This window comes from Schistocerca piceifrons, chromosome 5 (genome assembly GCF_021461385.2).
Source record: "Schistocerca piceifrons isolate TAMUIC-IGC-003096 chromosome 5, iqSchPice1.1, whole genome shotgun sequence".
In the NCBI taxonomy this organism is placed as follows: Eukaryota; Metazoa; Arthropoda; class Insecta; order Orthoptera; family Acrididae; genus Schistocerca; species Schistocerca piceifrons.
In genome coordinates, this window is record NC_060142.1 from 336015741 (window position 1) to 336030637 (window position 14897).

Consider the following 14897-nt stretch of genomic DNA (forward strand, 5'->3'; position numbering starts at 1 on the left):
TGGTGTCAAATTTATAAAAATTTCTACTTCCACCTGAGGCATTCCCACTACTACTTAAGTCAGGGCATTACTTAAATAGAACTTGGTGGATGAGTGGTTAGCTCAATGGAATATCATGCAAAGGGGCCCGAGTTCGATTCCCTGCTGGATTGGAGATTTTCTCTGCTCAGGGACTGGGTGTTGTGTTGTCTTCATCATCATCATCATCATCTCATCGCCATTGACACACATGTTGCCAAAGTTGCATCAACTAAAAAGACTTGCACCAGGCAACCGGTCTACCCAATGGGAGGTCCTAGCCACACAAAAGAAGGCTACTACTTACATTCAGCAGTACTCACAGGTTCCAATGAGTTTACAGACTTTCTTGACAGAGAAGAATCTTTACCAAATTATATCTTTATTTCATAAATAAATCCAAAAATAAATTTAATAATTAGCGTTTGATTGTGCAATTAATAATACGAATTTTCAGTTTGCCAGAAATTTTGTAATTTCAATTATTCTTTAAAGAAGAGTAATTTTAATTGTTAGTACATATCTATGGTTACAAGTTAATTTCTTTTTTTATACATTTTAGCCTGAAATATAATACATTGTATACAAAATCATATTAATTTTTTTAATGAAACAGCTGAGATAATTGTAACCTACATCAAGAATAAATAGTATACATGGTATGGGTTATTTCTATTTTTTTAAAAAGTTAATGTCAGAGGAGGACGATTCATTATAAAGCTTATGTGTAAGTGTCTTTTAATTGTGCCTGCTTGCAACTTAATGTGTAATATTTATGGTAAGTAGCAAGTAGTAATCTGTCTTTTCCCACACTATTAATTTTAAATTCAGTTTTTTGTTTAAAGAGCATCATATTAAACATACTTGACATTTAATTTTCACTCACAAGTTGGCACAGATTATCGTTATCCAGTTGTGATGAAATTTCGTTACTGGATGCTTCTCACCAAATGTAAAAAAAATTGTGGTGGGCAGGGGGGGGGGGGGGGGGGGGGGAGGCACAAAGTATTAATTATTAAATTTTTTTCTAAAAGACAATGAACAATGGACACCATAATTTATATCCATCCATGGATATTAGACACACTCTTCTCTTTTGACATTGACTCAGCTATTTATAATACACCTACACAGTTCTTAGTACTAGTAGTGTCTCCTTGATGTTGTGGTCTTCATTCAGTATTCTGTGCTAAAGGTCTCATCTGTGCATAACTATTGCAAACTACATCCATTTGAACCAGCTTATTGACCCCCATACTCTCTCTTATAACCAAACTATCTATTCCTTCATGACTCAGAATGCATCTTATCAACTAATATCTTCCTTCACATGAGTAGCCTCGTAAATTTATTTTCTCTCCAGTTTGATTCATTATCTCTCCATTTATTATTTTGATCTACTAATCTAATCTTCAGCATTCTTATGAAACACTGCATTTAAAAAGCTTATATTCTTTATTTCTATACACTACTTACAGTCCACATTCCACTTACATTTAAGAGTCCACTCCAGGCAAATACTTTCAACAAAAATTTTGTAACACTTAAATTTACAAGGGTGAGCTGAAAATTAGTACCTCTATCTTTTTATGTCAAAATTCTTAAAGCTTTCTAAATAAAACAAATATTATTAACATTTCATCTTTATTCATCATGTCTACATATTTATTTCTCAACGTAGTTATCCTGGTGATGGACACATTTCTCCCAATGAGAGTTTATTGATATTGTCACAGTACAATACGTGACTTTGTTGGCAGAGCCAGAACCTCACCTTTGCTTGCACAACTACATCACTATTGAAATGAAGTCCTCAGAGGTGTTCTTCATGTTTTGGGAACTTATGAGAAATGGATGAGTTCAGGACTGTATGGAGTCAATAGATGACAGTGAACCCAAGGCATCAGATTTCTGCTGTGTTCTCATGCTGAAGGAGAGGGTGCTCCAAGTCTGGATGAACTCTTCAGATTCAAAATTTGATTACAGCTTGCTGTTTCTCACGCACTGGTATAGTTATGTTACACACTGCGATGTTACATGCTACAATTCAGAGCCATTTAGTGGCAGAGGACTGCAAATGTATAGATATTACAAATAAATGTGTAGAATGTTAATAACACTTGATTTATTTAAATTCTCTTTCTACTGTCAGTCTGCATTTCATGTATTTTTTACTTTGATCACTGTCATTTATTTTGCTACTCAAATAGCTAAAACAATCATCTACTTTCACTGCCTCACTTTCTAATATAATTTGCTCACATAACCTTATTGAATTTGAGTACATTCCATTATCCTTGTTTTACCAATGTTGGTGTTCAACTAACATTTTTTTCAAGACACTGATTAGTCCTTTCAAACAACTTCCAAATCATTTGCTATTTCAGACAGAATTACAATGTAATCAGAAAACTACAAAGTTTTTAATTATTCTCTCTTTACAAATTTCTCTTTGGTTTTCTGTACTTCTCACTCAGTTTACAGACTGAACAATGTGGGGGAAATGCAAAAACTTTATCTCACACCCTCCTCAACTGTTGTCTCTGTTTCATGTTCTTCAATTGTACTTAATGCAGTGTTGCCCCTATACAATCTGCAGATAATGTTTTGCTCTCTGTATTTTATTGCTGCTTACATTTTTTCGCCATATTTTAACATAAATTCTGCTGCAGGATGATTCCTTCCATTACTGTCTTTCCACCGGTGTGACTACATAGTTAATACTGATAATGTTTGTTGTTGTTGTTGTTGTTGTTGTCTTCAGTCCTGAGACGGGTTTGATGCAGCTCTCCATGCTACTCTAACCTGTGCAAGCTTCTTCATCTCCCAGTACTTACTGCAGCCTACATCCTTCTGAATCTGCTTAGTGTAGTCATCTCTTGGTCTCCCTCTACAATTTTTACCCTCCACGCTGCGCTCCAATGCTAAATTTATGATCCCTTGATGCCTCAGAACATGTCCTACCAACCGGTCCCTTCTTCTTGTCAAGTTGTGCCACAAACTCCTCTTCTCCCCAATTCTATTCAATACCTCCTCATTAGTTATGTGATCTACCCATCTAATCTTCAGCATTCTTCTGTAGCACACATTTCGAAAGCTTCTATTCTCTTCTTGTCCAAATTATTTATCATCCACATTTCACTTCCATACATGGCTACACTCCATACAAATACTTTCAGAAACGACTTCCTGACACTTGAATCTATACTCGATGTTAACAAATTTCTCTTCTTCAGAAACGCTTTCCTTGCCATTGCCAGTCTACATTTTATATCTCTACTTTGACCATCATCAGTTATTTTGCTCCCCAAATAGCAAAACTCCTTTACAACTTTAAGTGTCTCATTTCCTAATCTAATTCCCTCAGCATCACCCGACTGTTTGAAAAAATATCAGTTGAATTGTTATCACATTATCACTAAAAATACCGAATACCATGTAAAACTGTAGCACACACTGTACATATGGCTATGATACCCTTTTAGTTATACATCAAATATCTACCAAATTACTTAATGAATCCAGTGCAATAACTTGTGGTTGAACCTAAGTGCATCACTTTCCTTAAGGAAACTTTTGAAAGGTTTTCCTTCTTAATGTGTTTACACTGTATGCATTAAATTTTAAGAAATATCCTTCTTTAAATTGTCTGCTTTGGTAAACGTTTATATTGATGGGTTCACAACAAATGTAGCTATGAAGTTAATAGTGCTCATTTAGAAAGTAATTAATTTTAAAGGATTCAACATTTGTCAATTAAGATACAAACTACAGCATGAAAATTTGAAGTTTTGATAGTTTTGTGCTATTTTTATTCTTGTTAACACTTAGAATCTTAATTTTTTTACAGGGAGGATGAATTCATTGTTTGGCATATGTGAAGCATTTGCACCATTTATCTATGGACCAATGTTTGCTGCTGTTTATGCCAGTACTCTTAATACAATGGCTGGAGCATTCCTTTTGTTTTCATCTGCCCTTACAGCTCCAGCAATAGTATTTTTTGGGTATGTATAAAAGCTAATGTTTATTTGGGTTTAATATGATAGTTTATTAAGTTGGATTGCTCAGTTTTTCCCCTTTCCTTAAGTTTTACTTTCTTATGTAGCATTTTCCTTCTTTTCCTGCTTTCTTTGAGTGTGTGCTTTAGTTTTCTTAGGTCTGTCCACATTCGTTCCTTTTAATGTGTGTCAGGGCGCTGATGACCTCGATGTTGAGCGCCCATAAGCCCCAACACACAACCACCACCACATCCAGCAGATCTGACTTGTCACCTGAAATATGCGAGTAATGGAGGGAGGAAGAGGGCTAAAACAGATGTAGTGGGATGTTGTGCGCAATATTTACTGCACAGTTTCACTTCTAACATCTTTCTCTAAAGTCTTTCAAAATAATAATGTACCATGCAGATGCAGAGGATGCATGGTCATGATAGACACGGTGTGGGCACATATGGGGAATGTTCAACTAGAAGATTATGTTTTTCAAGGACAATAAGGAACTTGAAACTTCCTGGTGGATTCAAACTGTGTGTCAGACTGAGACTTGAACTTGGACCCTTGCCTTTCACTGGCAAGTGCTCTACAGACTCAGCTACCCAAGCATGACTCACAATCTTTTCCTTCCACCAGTGTGGCTGGTTTTTGAGTTGTGCTTGGGCATCTCAGTCAGTAGAGCACTTGCCTATGAAAGGCAAAGGTCCCAAGTTCAAATCTCAGTCTGGCACACAGTTCTAATCTGCAAGGAGGTTTTGTATCAGTATGCACTCTGCCGCAGAGTGAAAATTTATTCTGGAATATTGACTTTCATTCTTTTCATGTAATAAGTTGGGGATGCACAGGTTCATTAAGAGCCTCCATATTGTAGAACAGGCTAAGTGAAGCTGGATGTGCATGTCAGTGATATACACAATTCCTCTCCATTTCCCCTTGTGGTACAAACACTGGTAATTGCTGCTACAGTTTTTATTCCAATCAAGATCAAATTGCATTCTTTTTATCTGCCATCATATAATGCTCTGGACAGAGAAATACTGTTTGATCTTCTAAAGAACCTCACCTGCCCATTACTTATGTGGGTTCCCTTCTTCTCTTCTTTAATGTATGGCTATTATGACGGGTTTCAACTGGAGGCTCTCCACTGTGTCCTGCTCTTAGCGTCTTCCTCCATCTGTTTATAAGTTCATCCTCTCATAATCCCTTTCCTAGCTTTTCCTATCATTCCTGCCACTTTTCCCTCTGAAATTCTTGTTGCAGACAGTTCTTACATAGTATATCACCCAGATAAGATTTTTTGCTGCTCGTGATCACTTCCAGTAATCCTCTTTCTTCACATATTTTCCTATTCTGAAATCTATCAGTCCACTTCACCTTAAGCATTCTTCTCTATAGCCATATTTTAAAACTTTATAAATACCTTTCTTCTTCCTTTTTAACTGCCCATGAATCACTGCTGTTCAACACTACACTCCACACATAACATTTAGCAAATCTTTTCCTCAGCTCCATTAGAATTCTTTGTGTTGTTAGTAACTGCTTCACCTTTTCAAATGCTCTTTTTGCCTCCTTATTTCTGCAGTACACCTTTCATTCCTCATCATTAAACTTCCCAGGCACAGAAAGGATTTTACTTGCTCTATATTTTTCCATCCAAGAATATGTTAACTGGTGTTTGCTTCTTGCATATTCTCATCACTTTTGCCTTTCCTATATTTCTCACCCTCCCCCCATGAACCATGGACCTTGCTGTTGGTGCGGAGGCTTGCATGCCTCAGCGATACAGATAGCCGTAATGTAGGTGCAACCACAATGGAGGGGTATCTGTTGAGAGGCCAGACAAATGTGTGGTTCCTGAAGAGGGGCAGCAGCCTTTTCAGTAGTTGCAGGGGCAACAGTCCAGATGATTGACTGATCTGGCCTTGTAACACTAGCCAAAACGGCCTTGCTGTGCTGGTACTGTGAACAACTGAAAGCAAGGGGAAACTACAACCATAATTTTTCCCGAGGGCATGCAGCTTTACTGTAGGGTTAAATGATGATGGCGTCCTCTTGGGTACTGCCTACTGCCTACAGGAAAATCAAAGAGATCTTTGCAGAAAAGAGGATCACCTGTATGAATATCAAGAGCTCGGGTGGAAACCCAGTTCTAAGCAAAGAGGGGAAAGTAGAAAGGTGGAAGGAGTATATAGAGGGTCTATACAAGGGTGATGTTCTTGAGGACAATATTATAGAAATAGAAGAGTATGTAGATGAAGATTAAATAGGAGATATGATACTGCGTGAAGTGTTTGACAGAGCACTGAAAGACCTAAGTGGAAACAAGGCCCCAGGAGTAGACAACATTCCATTAGAACTGCTGACAGGCTTGGGAGAGCCAGGCCTAACAAAACTCTTCCATCTAGTGAGCAAGATGTATGAGACAGGTGAAATACCTTCAGACTTCAAGTAGAATATAATAATTCTAATTCCAAAGAAAGCAGGTATTGACAGATGCGAAAATTACCAAACTATAAGTTTAATCAGCCACAGCTGCAAAATACTAACACAAATTCTTTACAGATGAATGGAAAAACTGGTAGAAGCTGACCTCGGGGAAGATCAGTTTGGATTCCATAGAAATGTTGGAACACGTGAGGCAATACTGACCTATTGCTTATCTTAGAAAATAGATTAAGGAAAGGCAAACATACGTTTCTAGCATTTGTAGATCTAGAGAAAGCTTTTGACAATGTTGACTGGAATATTCTCTTTCAAATTCTGAAGGTGGCAGGGGTAAAAGACAGGGAGCGAAAGGCTATTTACAATTTGTACAGAAACCAGATGGCAGTTATGAGAGTCGAGGGGCATGAAAAGGAAGCAGTGGTTGGGAAGGGAATGAGACAGGGTTGTAGCCTATCCCTGATGTTATTCAATTTGTATATTGAGCAAGCAGTAAAGGAAACGAAAGAAAAATTCAGAGTAGGTATTAAAATCCATGGAGAAGAAATAAAAACTTTGAGGTTTGCTGATGACATTGTAATTCTGACAGAGGCAGCAAAGGACCTGGAAGAGTAGCTCAACAGAATGGACAGCGTCTTGATGGGAGGATATAAGATGAACATCAACAAGAGCAAAATGAGGATAATGGCATGTAGTCGAATTAAATCTGGTGATCCTGCAGGAATTAGATTAGGAAGTGAGACACTTAAAGTAGTAAAGGAGTTTTGCTATTTGGGGAGCAAAACAACTGATGATGGTCGAAGTAGAGAGGATATAATATGTAGACTGGCAATGGCAAGGAAAGCATTTCTGAAGAAGAGAAATTTGTTAACATCGAGTATAGATTTAAGTGTCAGGAAGTCGTTTCTGAAAGTATTTGTATGGAGTGTAGCCATGTATGGAAGTGAAACATGGACGATAAATAGTTTAGACAAGAAGAGAATAGAAGCTTTTGAAATGTGGTGCTACAGAAGAATGCTGAAGATTAGATGGGTAGATCACATAACTAATCAAGAGGTATTGAATAGCATTGGAGAGAAGAGAAATTTGTGGCACAACTTGACAAGAAGAAGGGTTCGGTTGGTAGAGCATATTCTGAGGCATCAAGGGATCACCAATTTAGCATTGGAGGGCAGCTTGGAGGGTAAAAGTCATAGAGGGAGACCAAGAGATGAATACACTAAACAGATTCAGAAAGATGCAGGGTGCAGTAAGTACTGGGAGATGAAGATGTTTGCACAGGATAGAGTAGCATGGAGAGCTGCAGCAAACCAGTCTCTGGAATGAAGACCACAACAACAACAACATATTTCTCATCCTTCCATACTCCTTACTACTTCTTACTATACCCCTCAACATCTTCTGTAGCTCTTCTTATGATTCTGCTAGCACTACTTGATCATCTGTGAATTTTATATCCATTGTCCTTTCTCCTCAAGTTACAATTCCCCTTGCATCTTCTATGGCCTTACCTATCAGTTCTTCCCCACGTATGTTGAATATTCCTTGCTTTAGACTCCTTTTAGTCCTCATCTCTTCTGTTTCCTCAGTCCTTACTTCAGCTGTCACTTCTTGTCTTTTGTACATCTCCTTTATTACCCTTCTATCATTTCAGTCTATACTAACACCTTCCAAAATTAACAGTAGTATATTCCTGTTTTTTATTTTATTTCCACTCAAAAAGATTCACATTAACACTGAATGAAGTATGAAACAATACAAAGTCTCATAACTACAGAAAACATACATATAAGTCTCATCAGTGAGCATACAGTAAGTAAGTAAACATAAATGAGGCTGAGATTCTGACACATCAAGCTCATGTTTGTTTGTATGGTTTTTTGGTATGTGTTTCTGACACGATTAAATAAAATCAAGCTTATATTGGGCTATTTGCGTACATGGCACAGCACTTGTTGCACCCACTGCCTATTTAGGTTGTGAGGTGGCCTCTCTAGGCAATCCATGGATGCACTTGTATCATGTGCTGTTTGATTACGCTTGCTCATATTATAGAGTTACTACACAGCTGACTTAGTCAGAAGCCTCTGTCTCATTGATAAAAGAACTATATCCTTCTTTCTTCATTTCTATCCCTCTTCCTCTAAACATTCTCACACATCCTAACATCCTATAGCGTCTCTTGTTCCATTGCCTTTCTGAACATGAACTTGTCTTCACCCATATTTTCATAATTTTTCTTTCCATTCTCCTTGGTATGACTCCTTAGAGCATTTTTAAAATAAAACGAATTGTGCTATAGTCTTTGTATTCTTTTACATTCAATTTTTAAAGTGAAGGTATTAGAATGAACTCAAACAGCTCTTGATGCCAAATTTCTGTGACATAAGCTCTATTTACTACCTCTGTCATTTGGCTACTGAAATTCAACCTAAGACTTTCAGTGCTTCCGATGGTATTCTATCACAGGCTAGTGATTTCTTATCTTGGAACTCATAAATTTTTTTTTTTTTTTTTTTTCCCCCCCTCCAATATCTTGGGATGTTGGTCTTTTTCATTCTGTTCCCCTTCATTTTTCAAAACCAATCTAGTGTTATCCATCTGTGAGTCATATGACTCTTCCACATAATCCACCCAAACTTTCTTCTCCTCTTCTATACGCACTGCCTTCTTCCCATGATTATTTAACTTTCATCGTTTACTTATTTCTCTTATATGTCTTTGAGTTAAGGACTCAATGTTCTGTGCATTTCTTCCAATTTTCCTTTTTTTCTCATTCTTCTATTTCCTTATATTGTTGCCTCATCCAATCCTCTCTTGCCTGATCAGTTAACTTTCTTATTTCATTGTTCAGTTTTCTGCTCTGTCTTCTGCCTTCTTCCAAACTGTCATTTTTCCATATCCTGTGCCCATCTATTTTATCAAGCATACTTCCTGTTATCAATTCTTTCTGATTTCTTGTTCTATTAACATTTCCAGTATCTATCTCTAATACTTCCAACACCAAATTTTTAACAATTTTCATTTTTCAGTGACATCTGCACTTTGCTTTACATGCTCCAATTTATTTTTGATTAAGTGACTGTACTCTTTCTTAAAGTTTTCATAATTGATTTTCTCACTATCCCATTTCTCTATCTGTTGCTTTTTCTTAATATCCTTTGATATGGTCTGTATCATCATTTGCACCTGGAAAGTTTTTTGCTATTTTAATGCCATTTTTGTATCTCTACTGTTTGATTAAAGCACACTCTGTTTCATATCTAGCAAAATCAGCTGGGACTTTCCATGTATATAATCTTCATTGATGGTGCTAGACTCAAGTATTAGCAATCTAGTGATCAAATCATTCACATAGGACTATCAGGTTTTCTCCAAATCCATAACCTCCAACTACATTTTTTCTTCTTCCCTATTCCCATTTTCTTCACAGAATTCCTCAGTCTGCTCGTATATTTTGTCCATTTTCTCTTTGTTTCCATCTGATGTTGCCATATAAACTGGAATAATGAATAATCAATGTATCCACAGGGTTCCTCTTTAACTTCACTGGTAACTTTCTGTCACTAACTGGAATAGCCCTCACTATGTTCTTGTCTAGATGTCTCCTGTATATTACTCCAACTCTATTTTCCCTAGATTTTGATCCTATTTGAATTACGTTGTACTGCCAGATTCAAATTCTCCTTCTCCTTCCCACTGAACATTGCTAAACTTAAAAGACTGATATTCTGTCTCTCCATTTCTTTCTTCATGTTTTCTAATTTTCCTTTCTTATTCATCATCTTCATATTCTATGCAGCACTCATCAATAGAGATTTTTCCCTTTTCCTCCTCTTATCCTGATATAATTCAGAGTATAGTTTTTATGGGTAAGTGCCCACCCAGAGATCCAATTGTGGGCCTATTTTGGAGTATCTCTTCTCAGGAACAACCTTACTTAAGAGTACAGTCCAGTGGGTCTGGGGATACCATATGAGTCTTTAACATGGTGATCTCCCTTGCCTTCCATATTTTGTGCCATTGGCCTTGTCAGGTTTATCCATCTTTATGAGTGATTTCTCATTCTAAGGACAAGAGAGTGCCCTGCCTTCTACCTGCTCATCAACTCTCCTAGGAGGCTGTTGACACTTGGCAGAAGAGGTTTCCTTATCCTGGGAGATATTCAACCCATGAGTCATTAGCCGCTTGTGAGGCAAGAGTTGCCCCATTCTCTACTATTTGTAGGTGACATTACAAATTTCCTTTCATCAAGTCTAGGACAAAATGGCTTTCCATAGACTCTCCAGTACCTTCAGAAAAGTGGGCTCTCATCTTAATGTGATAGGTTATGAGACACAGTTACTATCTGTACCAAGGGGTGAGTGATTGGGAGAGGGCACCTCCCTTGCAAATTCAAGACAATTGACTTACTTCAGGCTATATCAATAATCTCCCATTCTACCCTCATGCACTTGCAGATACTACTCATTAGATAGTGTGCACTTGTTTACACTTCAGTGACCAGTTTACAGTCTGGATCCATCTCAGAAACAGAGCCGTGTGTGACAAGAAGTCACAAAAAATAGGTGATCATCTAGTCACTTTGGCATTATACATCAATTTGGATATATATGGTTATCAAGATGGTGTTCAAGAAATGATGGATCATATCAATAGTGTGATTTATCAGGCCACTATAATCTAGTAAATGGTTTAGTAGATAACTCACTATTTAGGAAAACACAGAAAGCCACTATGCAAATAGGATGAGGCAAGTGGCTCTGCATCAGTTATAATGTAGCTTTTCAGCAGAAAATTGATCATAAGCACAAAATGACAATAAACAGAACAAGAAGGTATATCAGAAAGGTTAACTGAATTTCATTGACAGTCCCACATCTCATACAAAGCAAGGCAAGATCAGCACACCTCCTGTTACTGCCAAATAAAAGAATTGCATCTTGGTGGATATGCAGGTTAAGATCCAATCAGCTGCACTACATTTTTGTAATATAAAATTATCTGTTCTCCATGTGGGGGCTGGAACCCACTCAGTCTGTGACAAAAGGAATAGCCTCTGGACCAGACCAAATCCATTAGGCCATGCTGTTTTATCTTTGTTGGAGACATTAATACATAGGCCCTAGTTGTTTTATAAAACTTGGTCTGTTGAACAGTATCCTGACACTTGGAGAAAGGCAGTTATGTTTCCTCTTCTGAAATTTACTGAAAAATATGGCACAGTGGTTGACACTGGACTCACATCTAGAAGAAGCAGGGTTTAAATCCCCATGACAATCCAGATTTATGTTTTTCATGAATTCCTCATCTTAATTTAAGATAAATCTGAGGAAGGTTCCTATGAAAAGCACATGGCTGTTTGCTTCCCTCACCTCTTCTAGTCTAAGGTTGTGTGCAGTATTGAATGACTTCATTGTAAACTGGAAAAGAAACGTAATTGTACCTTTTTCCTTGTTGAAGTCCGGTGAGGATCATTATCATTTCAAAGAGTTAGTGCAGTTATCAGCCTCATCTGCAGCAGGTCAAAGATTCCTGAGCAAGTGATCAACCACAGCATTGTAGGAGTTTTTGTACCCCAAAACCTTGTGTGCTGCTTTGACCATGGGTGCAGATATTTTCACTCCTCATTTAATAACATTATCCTACAGGAAAGGATGACCATTCAAGAATATTTCCTATTCCAAAATCCATTAGTTGTTTTTCTTTCCTTTAATTTCATGCCAGAAAAAAAAAGTTGAAAATCATGAGTGTAAGTTCTGAATTCATAGTTTTCTGGGTCTCATGGCTGCATTTAACAGCCAAATCGCTTTTGAATCCAAGTTCAGTTGAACAGAATACATAGAATCTTGTGGAATTGGGAAGATATAAAAACAAATCTTCTGTGACTTTCAGCCTTCTCAGTCTTTTGACCAAGCTCTTCTCAATCACTGTCAAGTGGTTACCAAGACATTGCCGTTATATAGCCACACTGCTGGCTGTGACATCACTGGTGCTCTCTTCCTCACCATTTATGGCATTGTCTTTGTCCCGCATCTGTTGCACTGGCTTCAACCTCCCAATGGTCAGGGCCCCAGCTGTTATCTTTGTTGATGGTGTTTTCAGATATTTTTATTTCTAGTGCTTCTTTTATGATTCTATCCCAGAATCCCTTCAAACTTATAATGAAATATTTTTCAGTGAATATAATTTGGTGTTGATTTTCTAAAGTGTGTTCTGTAATGGCTGATTTTTCAGGACAGCCTCAGCATAAGCACCTCTTGTGTTCCAACCAGCATTGCGCCTCAGTGCATACTGTTTGGTCAGTGTCATAACAGCCACACTGAAATGATATTTTGTACACTCCAGGATGTCAAGCAAGGCCAATAAACCACCCATTTCTACTTCCTTGTTTAACTAATGAGGCCGAAGTATCACTTTACTGTGCCTTCGTATTCTGACAAATCCAGAACTTGGAAATGCTAGTTAAAAGTTGGTATCACATAAACTGTCTGAGATCTGTTGGGTTGGCTTTACAGTCATATTTACACAGGAATTACTTCACTTTTTGTTCAACCACTTCAAAACATACCTTTTTATTTTGATATATTTGTTTAAAATATCATGATGTTAAAAACAGTCTGCAATTACCCTGATAGTTTACCATCTGATCCCTCAAAATTTTTGTTTTTGTGCATTTCAAATCTCCTTTTTTCTTAATTTTTCAAGTTCTTTTTGGTGTATTTACATGCAATAAGCTTCAGTGTTACAGTATGCCACCTTTAGTTCCCTAGATACAGCAAATACATTATACAAAAATATAATTATATAAAAATATTTATAAATTATAAAGTATAACATCATAATATCTTTAGTTAATTTTTTTTAATGATCGTACATCAACTACATTAGACTGAACCAAGTGAAAAACACATGTGAATGTGTCTAGCATAGTATCAAAAACAATAGTAAAGGACTAGGATATGGATTTAGTAAGAGCAGTATGTACATAGGTGCATACATATGAATGGATGTACATAGGGTTATACAGTACAGTCTCAAACTTATCAGGCTATATTAATCTTACAGGAAGGACTGAGTCAATCACATAAAACAATTCCATGCTGTGGTGTGTATTGCATCACTTGCATGGTGTGGGGGATGATTATGTAATAAAAGACATTTAGTTAAGGTAGAATGCTGAAGATTAGATTGGTAGATCACATAACTAATGAGAAGGTATTGAATAGAATTGGGGAGAAGAGGAGTTTCGGGCACAACTTGACGAGAAGAAGGGATCGGTTGGTAGGACATGTTCTGAGGCATCAAGGGATCACAAATTTAGCATTGGAAGGCAGCGTGGAGGGTAAAAATCGTAAAGGGAGACCAAGAGATGAATACACTAAGCAGATTCAGAAGGATGTAGGTTGCAGTAGGTACTGGGAGATGAAGAAACTTCATTTACATGATGTAGGAATTGTCACAACAAAGTTATCATACTAGTACAAGTACTACAGACATAATAATGGAATATCACTTTCAAGGCATTTTTTAAAAGTACAAATTTAGACATATAAATTAAAATTTTTGGCAATAAATTTACACACAATCAAAGTACTCATCTACATCATAGAAAGATTTGCTTAAAAGGTAATTTTTAAGCTCAGTCTTAAATTTTACTTCATCTATTATTGCCTTCATGTACACTGGCAGAGCATTGTAGAGTTTTATTCCAAAATAACTTACATGCTTTTGGGTTTGTGTTGTCCTTACCCTTTCTACATACAAATTCTTACCTGTACATGTAGCATACCATCTTGGACAGTGGTTCCCAACTTGGTGGTGATTCCCCCTGATGGATAAAACGAAATTTGATGAGGAGTACAGAAAAAAGTGTTTGACTGTGTTTGGTCACAATAAATAATTTTTAATAGATTCTTACTGTTATCATTATTTTGTAGGACTGAAATATTGACTATTTAAGTCATCAATAATTAACATTTTTCCTAATACTAGCATTAATGGATAACATAGCATGATGGAGATTACAGCTTGTAAATTGAATGTATGAACAACATCTTCTTCACATAGTTCACCCCTTACAAATATATTTTGTACAATGGCGGCCGGTGTGGCCGTGCGGTTAAAGGCGCTTCAGTCTGGAACCGTGTGACCGCTACGGTCGCAGGTTCGAATCCTGCCTCGGGCATGGATGTGTGTGATGTCCTTAGGTTAGTTAGGTTTAATTAGTTCTAAGTTCTAGGCAACTGATGACCTCAGAAGTTACGTCGCATAGTGCTCAGAGCCATTTGAACCATATTTTGTACAATGCATCTGTGACATTTAGATTGAGTCACATATATCACATGTGCTTAAAAATCTCATGAAAATTACTTCTCCGAGCTGTAGGTAGTTCCCGCAATGGACCAGAAATTGTTTCATTATATACTTAGCAACAGATAT

The 14897-nt window shown here is 37.0% G+C and overlaps 1 protein-coding gene across 3 annotated transcripts in view; it reads left to right on the forward strand.

Moving 5' to 3' along the window:
- Positions 1 to 14897, forward strand: part of LOC124798095 (proton-coupled folate transporter-like) — a 263038-nt gene that overhangs the window by 108234 nt on the left and 139907 nt on the right. Inside the window, exon 6 of one of the 3 annotated variants that reach the window (XM_047261338.1) lies at positions 3869 to 4025. The exons of the other annotated variants lie outside the window; for them this stretch is intronic. Coding sequence (XP_047117294.1) covers positions 3869 to 4025 — 157 coding nt within the window. The remainder of the gene's footprint in view (positions 1 to 3868; positions 4026 to 14897) is intronic. 3 annotated transcript variants of the gene reach the window in all.